The 20,158-nt window shown below is 45.8% G+C and overlaps 1 protein-coding gene across 1 annotated transcript in view; it reads right to left on the reverse strand.

The window, feature by feature from the left end:
* The window catches only part of MYO10 (myosin X), a 193,829-nt gene that overhangs the window by 10,540 nt on the left and 163,131 nt on the right, over positions 1–20,158 (reverse strand). Inside the window, exons 23-33 of the mRNA XM_073802031.1 lie at positions 18,858–19,091; positions 18,473–18,518; positions 16,867–17,733; positions 15,470–15,593; positions 11,809–12,052; positions 8,560–8,655; positions 5,827–5,920; positions 5,067–5,122; positions 3,328–3,470; positions 2,876–3,070; positions 1,677–1,834 (exon numbers count right to left, since the gene is read on the reverse strand). Coding sequence (XP_073658132.1) covers positions 1,677–1,834; positions 2,876–3,070; positions 3,328–3,470; positions 5,067–5,122; positions 5,827–5,920; positions 8,560–8,655; positions 11,809–12,052; positions 15,470–15,593; positions 16,867–17,733; positions 18,473–18,518; positions 18,858–19,091 — 2,257 coding nt within the window. The remainder of the gene's footprint in view (positions 1–1,676; positions 1,835–2,875; positions 3,071–3,327; positions 3,471–5,066; positions 5,123–5,826; positions 5,921–8,559; positions 8,656–11,808; positions 12,053–15,469; positions 15,594–16,866; positions 17,734–18,472; positions 18,519–18,857; positions 19,092–20,158) is intronic.

Here is a 20,158-nt window from a genome sequence, read left to right on the forward strand (position 1 = left end):
ACTGTTCTTCCTTGGGCCTCCTTTCTCACTCCTGAAATTTAAGAGCTCCTCTCAGAGAATTTCATCATGTATTTATGTTCCTAAAGCATTAATCTGGGATCTGAAAAAGCCAAAGTTACTTTTAGAACTTTAAATCAACAGAAAAGTTGGAGGAGAGGCAATGAATCATTCTATCGTGGCAAGTTCATTTCTGCTATGAAACTTTTTCAATAATACCCAATTGAAAACCAGAAAGAAATATGTTTTAATCACTTAAAAAATTGGTATGGACTTATTTAGGTCAACCTGTCTCATTTCTTAAGAAGCATTGCTTCATATCCAAAAATTCTATTTACTTTTAATGTCTGATTTCAAACGAATTAGTAAATATATTTGTCTCATTTCTTAAGAAGCACTGTTTCAACATTTAAAACTCTATTTACTCTTTAATGTCTGATTTCCAATGACTTAGTAAATATACGGGTAAATAAGATATAGCTTTGAAGAGGAAGTTCAGCTGATATGTGCTTTTTTTCTCTCCTTCTTCACAAGAAAGCTTCAACAAATTCATTTTTTTAAGACTAGAAATGACATCATTAGTTTCAAGCTCCTTGGGCTCCATGGACAGCTCTGCAGTTTGTAGGATAACTGACCTGCAGGAATTTGGCTCCAAACACCCAGAAAACATGTCATTTTGGAATCAAGAGGCTGACTTGAATTTGGTGGGTAATAATATACTACCGATATATTAGACCCTCTCCCACCTTTACAAAAGGCGCGGTTTGCCTCCTGGATCTAATTAGCTTATTTCCTTTGATGTACATCAGTAAATAAATACCCGCCTCACTATCATTCTGGCATCTTTTCTGTCACAGCTCTGGCTCTTTCCTTTGCATAGGGAACCTGCCTACATGGATAACTTGGAAGAACAGAATAAAAATAATTCCCTTGACCTGCGTCTGCATCAGGGGCTGACCAGCTAAGTGAGCAACGCAACCAGAATATCCCATGTCTCCGTTTCCACGCCTGGAAAATGAGCGCCGTGATCCTTGTTCACGGCTGCCGTTTAATGGTTCATTCGTTTGCTTGTTCATTCATTCGATTTACACTCACAGCCACTAATCTTTGTAAACAGGGAATTACAACTGAACACGTTCAGTGTTGGTCCGGAGACCTGGGAGCTTCTTCTGTGAGTTTGGAGGCACCTGATAAGGATTCCAAGCTTTCTAGACCCATGTGGCCTCTTAGTGAATCCACTTGTGTGATCTAGAAACTGCAGTGAAAGCAGAATTATTGTGTTACTTCTAAAAGGTCCCCAAACTGGGCTCAAGTGGAACCTGTGACATGCAGGTTGTCCCCAACACAGATCACACCACGTCCCTGTGACTGGGGAGCCCCACACCCCAAATTACAGACCACTGTCCCTCCGCCTACACAGCTCTACAATCAGGTTTGCCTCGGTGGCGATCCGTAACACCTCCCCAGAGACAAGATAATTTTAGTGTCAAATTTCAATTTGACGTCAATTTTTGCATTTTCTAAATGCAGTCTAGCATTTAGATTTTTAAAAGCCAGGATACACACGAACACGAAATTAACTAAGAGTTAGTTTTGATTACAGAAACGTCTTGATATTCCCATGGTGAGAATCTGTGAGCTACTGTGACTCGCTATGAGCTGGGCTCCCTCGCTCTCACCTTGATATCCTGAATCAGCTGCTGGGTTGGGGTGTCGATCGGGGCCTTGGTGTCCGTCACGTTTTGAATGGCGCTGGACCACCTGGTGGCCTCGTTGAGCAGCTTGGTATAGAGCCGATAGCAGTGCTTGCGTCCGTACACGGTGACGTTCCAGTAGCCTGCAACAGCAACGCGCGTGAGCGCACACACACACACACGGCAGCATGAACCTGGGGGACCAGGGTACTGTCCCCGTACCGGAGTCCCAGAAGTCCAGCACCCAGGCCATCTCCACCTGAGCCCCTTTATTAATTCAATAGCTACTTGCTGATTTCCTTCATGTGCCCTGCCCTGCACTAGGTACCCAAAGACATGTGGAATTTACAGTTACGAAGGGAAGACAAACATTAAAATGATAAGCTCAGAATTATGATAAATATATAATTAGTAACGCCTGCTCTCAAAGAAGGAACAGGCATAAACTAAAGTCCAGTTCGAGGCTCTGGAACAAGAGTGAAAACTCTCCCCTCAGATTGCTGACTTTCTTTTTCCCTTCCTGTCCCTTGTCTTCCTTTCGTTTAGATTCTCCCTTCAAAAGAAACCATTGTGTAAAGCAAGCAGTCCAGGTGTTCAGACACCAGCCGAAAGTGGAATGGAGTGACTACAGTAAAGAAATACATGAGTATTTTTTGGAATGGAGGAACTGTATTTCAAAAGCACAAAATCATGACTAGCAACAAAAAATCAAAATAAACAACCTAGAAACACCTTTTGTAATACCGAAAGGGAAGAAAAAATCTTACGTGACCGCTTTTTGTTATGCTAGGTTATGTTCACCGACAGTCAGGGTTTACCTTTTTAGGCTGCATTATGACTCTCACGGTACAACGGTGAGAAAGACAAAAACACAGGCATAGAAAAATAAGGCTTCCTGTAGGAGAACTTCTGTCTGTTTACATCTCCTTGCCCTTAGAAGAATCTTTCTGCAACCCAATAAATCAGGACCCCTTTACTATGGTTTACATATCAAGTGTTCACATAGCTAACCACGGACAGCCTCAAAAGATAAATCAGCAAAAGAGATTTTTTTGGGGGGGGCGGGGAACGTAAACACCCCAGGTAGGAAGCTCACTCCTTTGCTCCGAGCAAACCCACACCTCCTATGACCGGACAGGCCATGTTTCAAGCCCAGCCAGTCCTGAGCACACCACACCGCTTACCTGTCTCTTTGAAGATCTTCTCGTCCGGCGGGACGACTGAACAGAGGCTGTTGAGGACCAGGGTGCCCAACTTCAGAGCATTCTTCTCCGAGCTCTTGTAGTAATCCAAGGAGTTGTGGGTTAGCACAAACCACCGTTTCTTCAGTTTCAGTGAAGACATCTTCGGACTGTTTTTCACTTCTTTGTGCAACCACCCTGGAAAGAAAGAATGAAGGGTCAGCTCAAAACTAGGATGAGGAACTTCACATACCAGGTAACGATTTGCACCCGGCTTACAAATGGGTCGGATTTCTACATATCTGCTACAAACGGCCACGAACATTTCTTATTTGATGATTTTTAACAATATCAAGAGGCAAAATGACTCAGAAAAGTGGCTCAAAACGGAAACGTGGCAGATATCCGTGTAAATGAAAACGGGACTCCAAGTAAAAACGCATCGGTGGCATCACCTCTCACTATAAATTCCTGGCCCTCCACTCTGGTGTCCCCCTTGGATCTCTGCAGCAGTGTTATCCAGTGGTGCATCTCCTCCGGCGTGTCTGCGTTGCAGTGAAGCACCCGGTTGGCCGTGATGATCACAAATGAGTTGGGTCTGAGCAGTGGGGTGAGAAGGAAGCAAAACCTCTTAGCTCCACTGGAATCACCACCTCCGTCTGACCCAAGACAAATGCCTTTTCCCCAGCTTATGGGTCACAGGGATAAAAACGGCAGTGCTATGTGTATTTTACGTTAAGGCAAACCTTGCTCATTTCTGTAGGATTTATTTTATGCCTCATTAACCTTTAAACCTGGAGCAACACATTCTGAAGGTCCTGGAAGGGAAAACATTTCTTAATGCTGAACTTTCCAGATGAAATTCAGTTCCAGGAAGGCTAACTAAGGTGACTGCGAGGGAAAATTTTTTTTTGATGCCTCTCCAAAGTAAATTTCTTCCTGCCTCTGGGTATGGCTTTGGATAATATTTCTGGGGGTGGGTAATGCAACGTCAGATACCAGTAACAGGAGGTCAGTAAATAGGTGTAAGTGGAACATCTCATCCGCTTGATTATGCCTGGTACAAAGAGCCAGCTGAGTCCATGCCTTCAACGCAATCTGACAAGGGTGCATTTCCCAGGCAGGGATAACCTAATAATGGAAATTTACTTTCTCCTGCATCTCTTTTTAGCTGGCAATGCCCTGAGTCTCTCATAGGCTCTTAAACAAGATTTTTCTGTAGTTGGGAAGGAAGAAAGGTGAGCACTTGAGGAAGAGGGAAAAGCCTGGGTAGGGATGGAAGGTTCTCGCGTGGATCGTCAGGTGCCCAGCCTGCCTGATGTAGGGGTTTAGGAGGAGGGAGACGCAGATCAGAACTTGACTGTCAGAACAAGCATCTGGGCTTTAATCACTGACGTGACACACACGTGTTAAAGGTTCCTGAGCCAGGTATGAGAAGGTGTAGGGTGACTAGTAGAAACAAAGAATCTACGGTTCAGGAGACCCTTCGTCAACGGTGAGGCGATGGACACCCCGGAATTCTCACTCGGCCCAGGAGACACTATTTTTGTTGTCAATTTGAATACATTTCTATTCTCTCTCTAAAGCTATGTCACTGAAGGCAGAAGTCAATTTTGATCCGTACTCAGAATTCCCAAGCTGCAAAGCAAAATAGAGATGGGAAAGACGAAGGTCACTGGGTACAGAGACCCCCGAGACCGTCACCGAGGATGATCTGCCTTCAAAAAACAGAACCAAACACATGCTATTCTAAGGGCACAGGTAAGGGAGGCATGTCAAGGAAAACAAATGTTTGTCGTTTAATTTATTAATATTCCACATATAAATTACCATCAAAATCCTTTTCAAATTCATTATTAAATTTTAGAAAGGGGAACTACACCCACCCCTGTGCTGGGATACAGGCATTTTCATCCTGCATGAGCCCCAAGTCTGTCCCTGTATGGCTGTCTAAATTAGGTTTCCAAGGTCTCCCCTACTCCTGACCCCTCCAACCCGCCGCACTCCAAAGACACCCAGAGAGGAAGACTGCGGATGAGGTCAAACTGGGTACCAAGAAGGAAGTCTCTGATTGCTGGGGTTGACCAGGTGGGAACACACAGCCTAGAGTCATTCCCCAGCCCAGAGCACAGAGCCTGTGGGTGCACGCAGGTACCCAGCAGTTACTTTTGTTAAGAGTCACACCTGAGCTTACCTATCAGGGCTGTCCGAGGCGCACACAGAATCAATTAGCCCCACATCCAAAGTACCCTGGAAAGAAGTGAAAAGCAGAGACACTGAGAGAACCATTCAAGTATAGCACACATCATGATAACACCCCTAGATGATGACTCTCTAAACAGGCAAACAAAAAAGCCTCCTTTGTGTGTTCACTGCAAAATAGTAGTTATCTAAGGAAACGTCCCCCTTCATTCAGTACAGCCAGCCTCTAGACAGGGCAAAATCTGCAGTCCATTCATTAAATAAAGTATAAACGAATCTTTCTGTCTTGTTCCTAAAATACTTTCAGTGAAGGGTGTTTACAAACTTCTTTCAATCATACAACTTTTCTGATTTACACTATGATCTATCATCGAATTTTGTAATTGTGAGAAAATCAAACTATCTCTGAAATATGATTTTGTGGCTCTGTTTACGTGCCTGGGATAGAGTGATGTCAGAAAGAATACAATTTGGAATTCACTATATCCTTTGGAGAAAAGTGTAATGGGCTTCCACGGTTTCATAAAAATTGGAATTTTTTTTGAGGTGGGAGAATAGTAATCTCTTACTACTTACAATCTTCTATAATTTACTCTCTTTTTCTATATGATTTTTAACCAAGATGTTCCCGTTTCTCTCTTTAATTATTATAATATTTCTTCTTCTTTTTTTTTTTTTAAAAAGACTGTCTACAAATTCCCAGTCCCCTGTGGCAGGATGCCTCCCTCCACACCCCACCCAGGCTCACGCACCACGGCGTTCTGCGGGTTTGCCTGTTCATCATGCATCTCCCGAATCTCCTGGTCCGTGGATGCGTGGACCTGACTCAGCACGCTAAACCACTGGCTGTGGGGAGGAGAGAGCAATAGTCAAGGGGTGGCCAACCTCCGCATGCAATACGGTGACACCCTTCTCCACATCCTCTGGGAAAGCGACATCCCCTCTGAGCATCCCTCTGGCCCCAAGGACCTCAGTAGACATTTAATAATGATGATGGTAAGTTCCTAGAGAAATTGGCAGCAAAAAATGAAATCCTCAGTTCTACCCACGCACTTAGATCAAGGGTCTTTACTGAAGACATTATTTATAACCTAGGGAACATTCAAGTGCCTTCTCAATTTTAAATTCCGAGGTAAGAAGCCCAATGTAAGAGCATCATCTCAGGGTGGCCGCTGGATGTCTATTTTCCCTGCTCATTTCCAGGTGGGGTTTCCAACCATCTGATAGGATTTCCACTTAAGTGAATAAAACCACAGGAGAGCTGGAAATAGAAAACAACTGCCTGGAGTAGAAAGTAGAAAATTATTTTGACCAGAGAATCCTTCTATCTTCATTTCAAATGAGTTTTCTCACTTGCAGCCACATTAGAATCAGATAATAAGAGAAAACATGTCAACTCCAGAAAAGTCAAGCAGAACGAAAGTCATGATGTAACTAGAAACACAATACGTGCTTGAGGAAAATGACCATGAATATCCATCCGTCTGTGTCAGTGCATCCATCCATCGTTTATTAAGCAACTAAAGTGAGAGGTACCAAATGTGAGAGAGATGCTAGGACATCCTTCTCCAGGAGGGGGCTAATCAGACACATATACACGCTCCTATAACTAAGGCAGAGGAGAAAGTACTCGGTACCCAATGGGATATTTAAGTAAAAAATTAGTACCTATATTTAAAGGTAAGTCATGTAAGATACTTACAGCAAAGCACTAAAATCTATCTCCTGTGATTCCTGAAGGAGCAAGATGTAACCAAGAGCTTGAAAATACTCAACATATACAGACTCGTAGGGAGACCAAGGGAAACATCTTAATATGAATTGGTTCATCACTTCTGGTTAACCCAAAGGCAAGACTTCAGTCATTGCTTTATAAAGCTCAAAAATATCCGAAATCAGACACTGAACAACACAAACCTTCAAAATGCAGGCCACATGGGATCAGACACACACACACAGCCACATAAAATCTGCTGTGCTTTCCATCTGTACAGGTAACCTCCTTAATACAAATCTCACCCCTTAAGTGCAACTTGAAATCTGAAAAGGAATTTGTAAAAATGTGTTCCCCTGGTCAGGGCAAAAAGTCCTTGGCTAAAATATTCCAAATGTTAAATTTAGCAGGTTCATTATGGCACGAAACAGACAGGACAGCTGGGCCTATAATTCAGCTGTAAAAGCTGTGGGCATTCCCTGGACCACAAAAAACCACACGTGGTCTCTAGGAGTCCCAGACTGAATGATGGGGCTCCAGCTCCAGGTCTGCTTGTTTTTCCAGCTTGTGTCATAATTTATGGATCCAAGAGGGGTTTTAGTTTGTTCCCATGGGAAGAATTATTTTCTTTGCCCTTAATGCTGCTACCATGGTGTTATATCAACACAGAAACATTCAAAGGGCAAGGGGTCGGTCGTAAAGGCCCCGAGAACTCACTAGAAGATTCTAGTGGTTTTTCTGAGCTGCAAAGTGAAGAAGACAGGCCAAAGGATCTCAGCCTCATAAATCAGAAGGTATTTTCTGGCGTTGCTCAGAGCGGATGACAGGCATCTCCAACGTGACCCCATACACCCCCAGGGCAGCAGGAACAGAGACAGATGCTCCACTGCGTGACCCTGCCACGCATCACACGGAGAAGCACACACCAGCTCTTCTTAATTCTGTGCCACATCCCAGCACTGCGATGGAAACCAAGGTCCAGAAAAGTTGGACAACTTGCCCCAGCCAATGAGGGACACCACTGTCCTCCGAGCTCAGTCAAAAATCTAAGCTCCTTAAGAAGCTTCGTGCCTCCATTCAATAGAATTGACCTTGCGTTACTTTACAGATTATACTACCTTTTCTCTGTACCTCAGTCTCCTATTCTGTAAAACTGGATAACGGTGATACCCTCTATAGGGTTGTTGTGAGAATGAAATGAGTTAACATATGTGAAGCATTCTGGAACACTGCCTGCAATATAGTAAGTTCCCTAAGTGTTAACTATCTCTTCCAGCCGACGGAATTCTTCACTATCAAGGCCTTAAGCACCCTCCCAACGCCACAGTCCTAGCATTTATTTGAACGGCCAAGGGTTAATGTTCCTGTTTTTTCAACCCTTAAGCAAACAGAAGCTGCTCCCTTTCGAAGCTCAGAAGCTTCCAGAGGGGGGCTTTCAACTGTGTGTAGCAGCACAGTTTACATATGCTGCTGGTGACAATAAAAATAAAAGCCTCAGTGTAAGTAACAAGGGGTCTCTCCAGTGGCATGTGAGGCTGGAAATCCGTGTGCTTACTGTACGGAACACAGCCCAGGGAGAGAGTCCCCAAGAGACAAGCACATCCATCTCTTCCGACGCTCAGTTCTTCAACCATCCTAAGAGAAAAACCCAACTAGAAAACCAACTAAAATCTTTTCAGCACCAGTAGGCTCAAGAGTGATCCGTGTGATGTCCGGGCCTGCACAGGAGCGCGGATGTAGTTATGACCAAGTCCACGGCACAGCGCCTCACCTGGCGTCTTCTGGGGATTCAGCGATCAGGTGGAAGGTCCTATCGGTCATAATGATGTCAATCCCGTTTTCTTTGCTGGTGTTATCTATGATCTCCCTGCAAAGGGACACAAGCACCAAACGCAAATCAGGAACACAGAATTCTTAATAAGGGGCAAGAAAAGAAATTTCACCGTAACTGAAAAATCAGATACCAACACTTCCGCCTTGATTTTCTGCTTTTAGAAACGATGAAGACCCTTGTGGCCTCTAGGGGTGATCTGCTGTGTGTGTGTGTGTGTGTGTGTGTGTGTGTGTGTGTGTGTGTGTGTTTTTCTAGATCTCAATCCCATCTTGATCTCATCCTAACACTCTCTAAACAACGCTTTTCTCTCTCCAGAAAGGTGATCCGCTGTGTGTGTGTGTGTGTGTGTGTGTGTTTTTCTAGATCTCAATCCCATCTTGATCTCATCCTAACACTCTCTAAACAATGCTTTTCTCTCTCCAGAAAGGTGATCTGCTGTGTGTGTGTGTGTGTGTGTGTGTGTGTGTTTCTAGATCTCAATCCCATCTTGATCTCATCCTAACACTCTCTAAACAACACTGGAGGTTTAAACTCAGGGCACCAGGTTAAGATCAGGGTAAAACACAAGCAGCTGTTCGGATGGGACCAGAGGTGGTGATCTATTTTGTGAAGAAATGTGCTGGGGATACAGCCAGCTTGCTTTGTCAGCTGAAGTAGTACAGCTGTTCACAGTTATTTTACAACTACGATATTAAGCAGTCTGGTTAGAAAAAAAAAAGATTGTATGACTTTTTAGCTAGAATCACTGAGATGAGATAAAATATTTTGTAAAAAACCAGGAAGATCAGAATTCAGAGGAGTCTGTGATCTTCCTGGGAGTGGAAGGAGAGAGGTGGCCCCGACTGGCGGTGGGGGTGGGTGATAAGCATGGGAGCCTCTGGAGTAGGACAATAATCCCCAGGGGAAAACTGTCCAGACCACGTCACCCTGGACCAGCCAATCTGCTTCCTGAGAACTCAGCTACCTTGCGTGTAAAACGACACGGTGTCGTGGCTCTGAACCACAGCGGTCCATCAGAATCCTGGGAAACGTTCAGAAAACCCATGTGGGGCTTCCTAGGGTGGAGCCCAGGGACTCGCATTTATAAAAAGCTTCCCTGGAAATGGGGGAGTGATGATACTACCAGGGCACCAAAAAGAGTCTGGAAATGACAGGATAAATGAGGTGGGAGCTTTAATAATAGATGGTGAGTGAAAGAAAAGATGAAGGGGGTGGTGTATAAATTGAAAGAGACTTGAGCGATCTGTCAGCCAATTAAAAATTATGAACCTTATTTGGATTCTGATTTGAAAAAAGAAACCAACCCAAACCAACAAGAACACTGTCACCGCCATGTATAAGATAACTGGGGAAATTTGAACAATGACCAGAGTTTGGACGGTAGAAGGAGCTCATGTTCCTTTTTAAATGTGATCATGATATTGTGACTATATATTAAAAAAGGTCTTGATCCTTCAGTGTGTACTAAATATTTACAAGTGAAATTATATGACGTCAGGACTTGCTTTAAAAAATGTAGTTTGTAGGAGGGCAGTGCTGGGTAGGGTCACAGATGAAACACCACTGGCCATCGGTGGGCAACCACTGAAAGACGGGAAATGGACACACAGATCTCATTCCAGTCTCCTACCGACGCTTGCCTATGATTGAAATTTTCTATAATAAAAAATATATTTTTTTCTATAATAAACTTCAAAATATAAAATAAATAAAAAACTCTTAACGATGGTGAAACCTTAACAACTCATTGCTTTTTCTCTACAGAATGTGACCAACAGCTGAGGAAGGGCTAACACTTCCTTACCTCTGTAATTTTCACAGAACACCTGGAGAATAGGGCTTCATTAAGCATGTGTTTGCTACAGAGTGAGTAGCAAAAGGGACATCCAAAAATACACGGGTGAAATTCACCATCACAATTCTGTCCCTCAGCCTCCTGGCATCTGTGGCCCCCCTCCTACAGGGTGAAGAGAGGACCAACGCAGTATGCAGGGCCAGGGGAGGACTACAGGAGGTACAGAGCTATGCCATGCTGCTGAAACTTGTAGGACTCAGACGCAAACTCCCACAGACTCATCTGACTACGGAGCATGGTTTCCTAAGGAACCTCAAAGGGGCAGCCTTGAAAAGTCTGATACTCTGCTGTCTGCACTTCACAATTGGGCCTTAAAATTAAATACAAAGAAGACTTTCTTCCCTTGAGTAAACTTTCCGCTTTCCAATGAATCATTTTCTAAAGTTTCTAATGCTGGCTGAGCAGGAACCATATGTCGTTTTCAGGTCTACGACTTCAGGAGTTAATTTGGTCTCTCAAAGCTTATTTTTACCCGTGTGCTGAAAATGGATGGTTGCTCAGTTTGAGTGGAGTGTGGCTAATAAATTCTATGCTTAGTATCTAATTACCCAAGAAAACAACCTGCCCCTCCATTCCCAACATTTTCTGAAAACCTCACTTAATTTTTAGCAAATAGGCCCTCAGTGGTTCAATGCTTTGGTTCTATAAGAAGGTGGCACAATGGAATTCCCCAGAGGTCCAGCGGTTAGGACTCAGCACTTTCACTGCTGTGGGCCTGGGTTTGATCTGAGGCCAGGGACCTAAGATCCCACAGGCTGAGCGGCATGGCCAAAAAAAAAAAAAAGTGGCAGAAAAAGGGGGTGTGTTGGATTCAAACACCAGCTCTGTTGCTCTCATTGTTGGGTATGAAGAGGCTAGTATACCCAACAAAGGTGGAAGACAAATGATTCATTTCACACACCTCCCGACTGGCTGTCTGCTCCCAATTTAGCCATCTGTTGGCTACAGCTGGGCTTGGAGAAGAATTAAAAGTGATAGATTGACCCATAAAAGGATGACAAGATGCTCAACCAGTCGCTCAATACCCACACCACGATTCCTGTGGACCGCCAATGACATTTCCAAAGAGCTAGTTTTATGTCCAACTAGCATCTTATAACCCAGAGCTGAATGTCTGAAAATTCACAAAAAGTGAATTTCACAGACGAAGTTTGATTTCCCTGATTTCCTAATAATTCAACCCACTGAAAGGAACGATGAGGACGCACCGAGTACCTCTTACAATCTACTGCTTCAAAGAACTTGCCCCAGACAGCTTGTAGGCAGGGACTTAACTGATGAAGCAGCCCCGAGCCCCGGTCAGCAGCCCTGGCCAGGGCTCATCAACATACTTGGCTGTCCGGACTTCCACGGTGCCCTTGAGCTTTTCCTCGCTGTCATTCTCAAAGTACATCAGCTTGGCCTGGCGGAGGACGAACCAGCGCTTCTTCCAGTTTCTCCTGGACAGCGTGGAGGAGCCGCCGCCCTTCTTGTGCAGCCAGCCTTGCTTGAGGGCCTCCTGCTTGGAGCGGAACCACAGGAAGGTTTCGTCCTTGAGGACGCACCAGCGGCGTTTCCAGGTGTTCATGAGGCCACCTGTCTCCCCAGGGTTGGGGAGGAAGGGGTTTAAGAAAATCCGTCATATTGGATCATAAGATCAGTAGGTCTTCAGGTCCAGCCCCTCCTTAACTTTGCCCCAAATGACCCGCCCTCAGACACCCACCGATGACGGGTGAGCGCACTGCTGGGTCGTGTTCAGGGGGCACTGGGCAGGTGTCACACTGGCTTGGCTGGATTACACAAGAACGCTTCCTTTTCTCCAAAGCAGCTCCTACTCACTTAGCTGAGAAATCCTGGTGAGGGGCTTAAAAGCAAGACCAGTCAGGGACTGATACTCTAACACCGGGTTGAGGCAGGACCACGGACGGGAGGACCACGGACGGGAGGCGGGGGAGAACCGCTTCCATATGGTTGGATCGTGCTTCTGTCCAAACACCGCAGGAAGGGGAAATGAGTTTAAAATGTGTCAAAGTTGACACATTCCTTCCTTGTTTAGTCAGTGTGAGGAACAAAATTTATCAGTGACTCCCGAGGTTAGCAATAAACCCTAACTTACATCGGAAAAGAAAAGCATTATCATCTGAAAATGGCTTCTTTGTATAAGGTATAAATTTAGAATACGAGACAAAGTAAGACTCCAAACCAAACTGTGACAGTACCTTAAAAATGAGAATTTAGCTGTAATTTATTTTAGTGGAAAACTTTTTTTGGTGGAGACAAATTAGACAAGGATATACAGACATTATTTCTATACAGAATATATTTCTACTACTCTTCTAGCAGGATAATTTTATTTTAGTTATTCTAGATTCCCCAAGGATGCTCAAAGAGTGACATCTTACAACCATGATTCAAAAATCTGCTTCAACGAACCCACTGAAGAATAAATGATGCATCTACTTCACTAATTATCAAGTGTCCACACGTTATTTTTTTGATCAGCCAATAATAAAGAACATTTAAATGTGGATACTGAAAGTAAGTATAAAGAAAATGCCTTCCTTTTACAGATTAGAAATAAATTTACAACAGACCTTCTAAGATTAATTTTTTCAGTGGTTGCTTCAATGATTACAGATCTCAACTTCACAGTGGAACAGAAGATGCAAAGACAACACTGGTTTCTCTTTGCAGTGCAAGGCGCACTTGCTTCGCTGGCTTTTACAGACCGCTGCCCTTTCTCGTATCTACGGCACTTCCTGCTCACCTAGTTGAGAAGCCTTTGTGATCACACCAAGCGCCAGAGCTGTTTCCTAACAAACAGCAAACTTGCCAGGGGGTACCAGAAGGAAACTGTTTTTTTTTCCCTTCTTGATTTGTGGCTTTAATCTCGGTTTCTCAAAACAAGCCAAGAGGAAACTGTAGTACAAAGTTATCCTATTATCTTATCGTCTTTGGATGATAAAGGTTATTCACAGCTGTTTCAAAGACACAGATCACAACAGTCATCCCAAGAGCCCTCACCCACCAGTCACTCTGCTGCTCTTACGTTATTGATGGGACTCACTCCCAGCCCTGCCCCCCCCAATTCCGGGTGTTCCCTTCGTATTTCATCTAGAGAATTTGATCAACGCTCTTAGTTTCGTGACTGTAAACACCTTTAGTAGTAGTAGGCTGGTGCAAACTCATCTACGTTCACAAAATACAATCTGGTGGTTGGCTAGATTTTCCTTATCATTGGTTTCTTTGAAACTTTTGGTCATAACTTTAAGGCTTTATTAAACATTAAATGGTAATGTATCAGAGATTAAGTGGTGACGCAGTTACACAATAACTCTTTGTTTTATTAAGAGATGAGTGTGCCAAAACTTCACTTGCTTACCTTCTTGAGCTCTTAATGCTTTAATCTTGGGATTTTAGCGCTCTGAATGTATCTTTACTTTTTCCTAATCTTATTTGTTTTAATCAGACAATTATACAATAAAAGAATGCCATTATAAATAAGAGTGATTTACGGGGAATCTTTGAGCTAACTTAGGGAACAAGATTAATTAGGGGGAGAAGAAAATATATGACTAATAAAAAGCTTTATTTATTCTGAGAAATGCATGAGAAAATCTTAAAATGCTACGATTAGATACTTATTGGGGTTATTAGGTTCTGATTTGTGATTATATTTTTTCCTTCATCCAATGAACACTCGATTATTCGGTTAGAATTTCTCAATCTTTTTCATTCCAACGCTCCTACAAGAATTCCCATCAACCAGTGACCCTGGCCAATAGGAAGCTCGCCCCTAAAAATAAACCTGGAGGGGTTTCTGTGAGCACCTGGGGGATCTGAGGCTGAGAACAGCAGAACTTTGAAAAGCAAATGAATGATGTTAGCAGTTAGACAGACATTGAAGACGGGGGGAAAAAAATGAAAAGGAGAAGACATAGATGAAGAAGAGAAAAAAATATTAAGGGCAAAAGAGATACGAGAAAAGATAAATATGCCAACAGAAGAGAGAAGCAAAGGCAAAGAACAGAAGAAACAGGGAAAGGGAACCCAGAATAAAAAGGTTTTCATGGGGGAAGAAGAAAAGGAAAAGGGAAGAAAGAAAGATGGCAGCAGAAAAGAAAGTGAAGAAAAGGCTCAGAGAAAACATAAAAATCTTGAACCATCTGGGGACAATGGATCTTGTTATCTCTGCCCCATCCCCAAGATCTGGCCTCTTTCCCCTCATGGAGTCGAGGGCCGTGGGAGAAACCAATCCGCTCTTTAGATGATCCGCATAAAACTCCTACCAAAAATTGGTGCTGATTACGGTTTCTCATGATTCCTGTCCCTGATTTGGAAGTCAAGGTCAAGAACATGAATAAGGCATGGGTACAAGGTCTTGACTAAGTACTTTTCCAGAAGGAGGATGCTTCAAGGTCTCCAAGTATTAAGGTTCAGTACAGTACATTCGAAGTTTCACAGCAATGCAAAAATATAATTAAAAATTCTAATCATGAGCAAGCGATAGACAGTAGGCATCGCAGGCAGTTTAAGCCAGGGGTGATCCTCTCTCAGATCTTTACTTCCCCATGTATAAGGGTGTCTAATACTCCTGTGGGAGGGAAGAATGCAGCTTCATCATGGTAATGGGCTGCACTAACCCCAGTAGCAACATACATGTGTGTTTGTATGTATGTGTGAGAAAGAGAGAGAGGAAATGATGTAGGAAGGAAGCAAGGAAGGAAGGAAGGAAGAAGGAAGGAAAAGAGCACAGATGTGAGAGAGACATGGAGGCAACAGGGAGAGAGGGACTGAAAGCGGTGACAGTGGTTGCAGACCCTTTGTCCTAACGCTGCATATGGTCTAGTAGGGTCCCCCACATCACACCACCACGGCATCCTCCATCCACCTAAGAGGACCTCACACCAGGTAAGGGGTATGTGGGGTAACTTTCTCAGCCCCCCTCCTTCAGCCTCAGCTTCCCATCACTTCACCCCCTAACCCAGGCACCAGGGTGGCTGCAGGTCATACCTTTCATGTACAGGAAGCTGTGGAAGTAAGGCAGCGTGACACAGCTGTACACAGAGTCCCGCCGGTATGAAAGTTCATCGTCCGTATCAAACCGAGAGTCGAAGTCCTCTTCACTATCTTCAAACTGGACCAGGAGAGACAGAGAGAGCCAACAGTGAGCAAAAAGGACAGAAAACAAGCAAAGGAAATGCCCAGCATAGGTCAACACTGAAAAAGTAAAAACAACGGACAAAGAAGCAACACGCTGCTTCGTCACAGTGCAACGGAGTGTGGTCATCAAAAGAATTCAGAATTACAAAATACTGCCTTCTGGTGTCAAACCGTCAGTTGACTTGATACGTAACACGTGAGACATATTTTAATCCCAAGGCTATATATTCAAAGTACAACGCTGCTGTTTAAGCGTACAATTTTAATCAAACCATCCAAGAGTTAATTCCCTTTAAGTTACTGTGCTAAAAATGTCTTCAAGGACTTCCCTGGCGGCGAAGCGGGTAAGAATCTCCTTGCCAACGTACGGGACACGGGTTCGAGCCCTGGTCCGGGAAGATCCCACATGCTGCGGAGCAACTAAGCTCGTGCGCCACAACTACTGAGCCTGCGCTCTAGAGCCCGTGAGCCACAACTACTGAGACTGTGTGCCACAACTACTGAAGCCTGTGCGCCTAGAGCCCGTGCTCTGCAACAAGAGAAGCCACTGCGATGAGAAGCCTGTGCACCGCAACGAAGAGTAGCCCCCGCTCGCCACAACTAGAGAAAGCCCGCGTGCAGCAACGAAGACTCAAGACAGCCAAAATTAAATAAATTAGTTAAAGAAATATATTCTTAAATAAACAAACAAATAAATACAAATATCTTCAAGCCTTAGAAAGGCAAGGGAGTATTTAACGCACAGACAACGGGAAAAAATAAAAGTAAACTATAAATAAATCCAGAAGCTGGAAAGAGCACGTTCAAGCCCTTAAAGGTTCCTCCCTTACAACATCACGTCCTGCAGCGGGCGGGTGAAGCTACCGTCAGGAAAGGTCTCTGAAGTGCCCCTGGCAAGTCGCGTTCCAGTTTAGGGCGGGTCTCATTTCCCAACCTGCTGCAAAGCCAGCACAGACACAGCCAGAGCCTCCACTGAAAATGCCAGTTTTCTTAGGCTTTGGGCAAGACGCAGTTCTGGGTTTTGCGTTCAACCTCCAACAGGCACCAATTTCCACTTACTTGTGTGACGATAGCTTTTGGCAAGAGAGAGGGGTTTAAGGCCACCTTAAGAGCCTGACTTTGGAATCCTGGCCCGTTCTAGGGGGGGTGTCTTCATCCAAGGGATAGTGCAATGGGGGCGAGGACGGCAGACAACTTCCACCGCAATGCGGGCAAATTGGGGCCCCGGGAGGACAGCGGGTACTCACCGAGGACTGGGCCCCCTCCGAGCTGAAGCGGTAGGCCCCCGAGCTGTTGTACGTGCCCACGGAGCATCGGTAGTCTGGGGACCACTGGCTGCTGTAGGAGTTGGAGAAGGTCACGCTGCTGCCGGAGGTGACGGCCCCGTCCTCGTAGTCGTCCTGGTCGTAGTTGTAGTCGCCGTCCGGGGAGGGCAGGCCCCCAGGGGTCTGGGGCATGCAGTAGGTGGGCTCCCCAGAGGAGGAGTCGTGCTCCGAGGGGGCCAGCAGCACGGTGCTGTCGGGGTCGGGGCTGGTGGGCACCACGGTGTCGTTCATGTAGGGGTCCTCCTCCGAGGATTCGTCGCTGGTCCGGATGCCACTGGTGCGCTGGTCCGAGTGGCCGTGCTCGCTGGGGTTGGGCGAGTCCTTGAAAGCGTCGTCGTCGGCCTCAAAGCCCTCGTCCACCTCCTCCTCCGGGTAGGGCTGGCTGAAGTTGAAGTTGGGCTTCTCGCCGCAGGCACCCTCGGCCAGGTCGGCCCGCACGCCCACAGACCCGCTCCCCACCGACAGGGAGCGCTCGATGTTGCGGACGCACTCGTCGATCTCGTCGAAGTTGAGCGACTCCAGGAACTCCTGGGCGGCGCGGCAGGCTTCGTCCTCCAGCCGCCGCAGCTCCTCGTCCCGCAGCTGCTGCAGCTTCTGCAGGGAGGCCTCGGTCAAGGACAGCTCCTGGCGTTCCTTCACGCGCTGCAGGTCCTCGATTTCCTTCTCCAGGCGCAGGATCTCTTCCACCTGCTTGTTCTCCTTCTGCTTCTCCAGTTCCCGGGTCAGCTCGGCCTCCCTCTGACTCTTCTGCAAGGCTTCCTGTTCCCGCTGCTTCCTCGCTGCTTCCTCCTGGACACAGAGGAAGGAAGGGGTCAGGTCAGGAAGTGACACTATGGAGAGTGCGGGCAGCGACCCTCCTTTGGGATGAGATGTGCTTGCCGGGGGCTGAACTGCATCCCTCCCTCCCCCAAATCGCTCTGTGAGGCCCCAACCCCCAGTTCCCCCGGGATATGTCTGGATTTAGAGCAGGGCCTTTAAAGAGATGATGAAGTTACAATGAAGCCGTGAGGTAGGGCTCTAACCCAACTGACTGGTGTCCTTATAAAGAAGAGGGGATTGGGACACACGCACGGGGCACTGGGGAAGCAGGTACGCAGGTGCAAGACCACGTGAGGACGCAGCAAGTTACAGAGAGAGGCTTAAGAAGAAACCAACCCTGCCAACACCTTGATCTTGAACCTTTAGCCTCCAGAATTGTGAGCCAATCAGTTTCTGTTGTTTAATCTGCCCAGGCTGTACTACTTATGTTATAGCAGCCCGAGCAAACTAATATAGTGATTACACTGGTCTAGAGCTATCATGCCGTCGTGATTCACACTGAAACCTTAAGACATTCACACACTTTTACCCAATGTAATGGGTTAGAAACTGCAGCATAAACATCTCCTCTAAAATTCTTCCTCCTGTATATTTATTTTAGCTTTGAATCCTTCTCCCTACATCTTTACTTTAGTTTCAAATCACTGAGGCAAAGTGTTTGAACTGGGAAGGTAACAGACAAGATGTCATGTGTCGCGGCATTCTTCACCTGTTGGGCGCGGAGCTCAGCTTCTCTTCGTTCCCTCTCTCTTTCTCTGAAAACAGTCAAGAAAAAAAGACAGTGAAAATAGACGAAAGCAATGAAAAAAATCCGACCCCCGCTTTTCAGAGAGCGAACTTTTTAACAGAAGCTTTGCAAAAGACAACTTAGAAGTGTGAAGGAGGGATAGGGTCTCTTCCTTTGGCAATACACCTATTCTTTGCCTGAATAAAAATACCACAAAACTGGGTCTTCAACGCCGCTAAGGAATTTTATCTGAGCCACGAAGCGTTATCGTTTCAAACTGCAGGTTCCTGCGAAGCTGGATATAGAGCATAAAAACACCAGAGGTGTCCTCCTGTCTGTTTCATCCGAGCCAAGAAAGGTCCCATACCTTTCCTCCTCCTCCCGCTTCCTCTTTTCTTCTTCCGCCCGTTTCCTCTTCTCCTCCTCTGCCCGTTTCTCTGCCAGCAGCTGTTTGTAAACTCTGCGGGCAATCTGACCTCGGAGTTGCTTCTGGAAAACCACGGCTGCTTTTCTCAGGTGCAAAAACCTCCTCCTCAGAAGGAATGCTCTGTAATTCTTCTGTATAATCACTACACAATAAAGGACCTTCTTGTATTGCTTTCTGAAAATGAGAACAGAAAACAGCACAACAGAATAACTGTGGAGGTAATGAGGCTTCGAGCTCTTTACACGAGTTTACGTTAATGTTACAAGACAAGACAGCAGGACCTCGTTTGGGGCTGATCCGCTCATAACGGAGACTCATTATAGGGAGCCGACAAGGAGGCCCTTGTGGGCAAAACAAAACAGAAGAAAAACAAAAGAATAACAACAAACGAAACTCAAGCAAGACCCTAGCATCATGTTGGCTAAATAAACACATCACTCCTAATACTGACTTTGAAAAGTCCCGGCAGGAAGTTGGGCTGTAAACAGAACCAAGAGATGGGATATATTTTCCTGTCCTTATGAGGAAAAAAAGCAAAGGATTTGCCACAGCAGGACGGCTGTGTACTTGAGAAAATGTAACGTACTGTGACGAGCAAGGGTTCGGGTGGCCCGCAGGTCCGCAGAGGAGGAAAGAACTCAGACGCACAGGAAAAGAACCTGCCTCATTCGGCACACCCTGGAGAGGGGGCCGCTGTGGACCCAACGGGATGACACCAAAGTCAACAGGCGAGCTGCCTGTGGCTTCAGTATGTGACCCAGAGGAACTAGGGAAATGTTTAAATATGTCGCCCAGTCCCCTGATGTCGCTGCCCTGAGACATCAGGAGCCCCTTTTCCCATTTCCTGCCCAGGTCAAGCTAACTTGGTGCTGGCAATGCTAGTTACGAGCACTGTCCTGGGACTCTCCCCTTAGCCTGGTCCTGACCCGAACCCATCCAGGTCTATTTTAAATGAAAGCATGTGGCCAGGGCCACCCCACCTGGTGACACACACGGGGGACGCCCCCTCCTGTCCGTGCACTTTTTTTTTTTTTTTTTTTTTTGCGGTACGCGGGCCTCTCACTGCTGTGGCCTCTCCCGTTGCGGAACACAGGCTCCGGACGTGCAGGCTCAGCGGCCATGGCTCACGGGCCCAGCCGCTCCGCGGCATGTGGGATCTTCCCGGACCGGGGCACGAACCCGCGTCCCCTGCATCGGCAGGCGTACTCTCAACCACTGCGTCACCAGGGAAGCCCGTCCGC

This window comes from Tursiops truncatus, chromosome 3 (genome assembly GCF_011762595.2).
Source record: "Tursiops truncatus isolate mTurTru1 chromosome 3, mTurTru1.mat.Y, whole genome shotgun sequence".
Lineage (NCBI taxonomy): Eukaryota > Metazoa > Chordata > Mammalia > Artiodactyla > Delphinidae > Tursiops > Tursiops truncatus.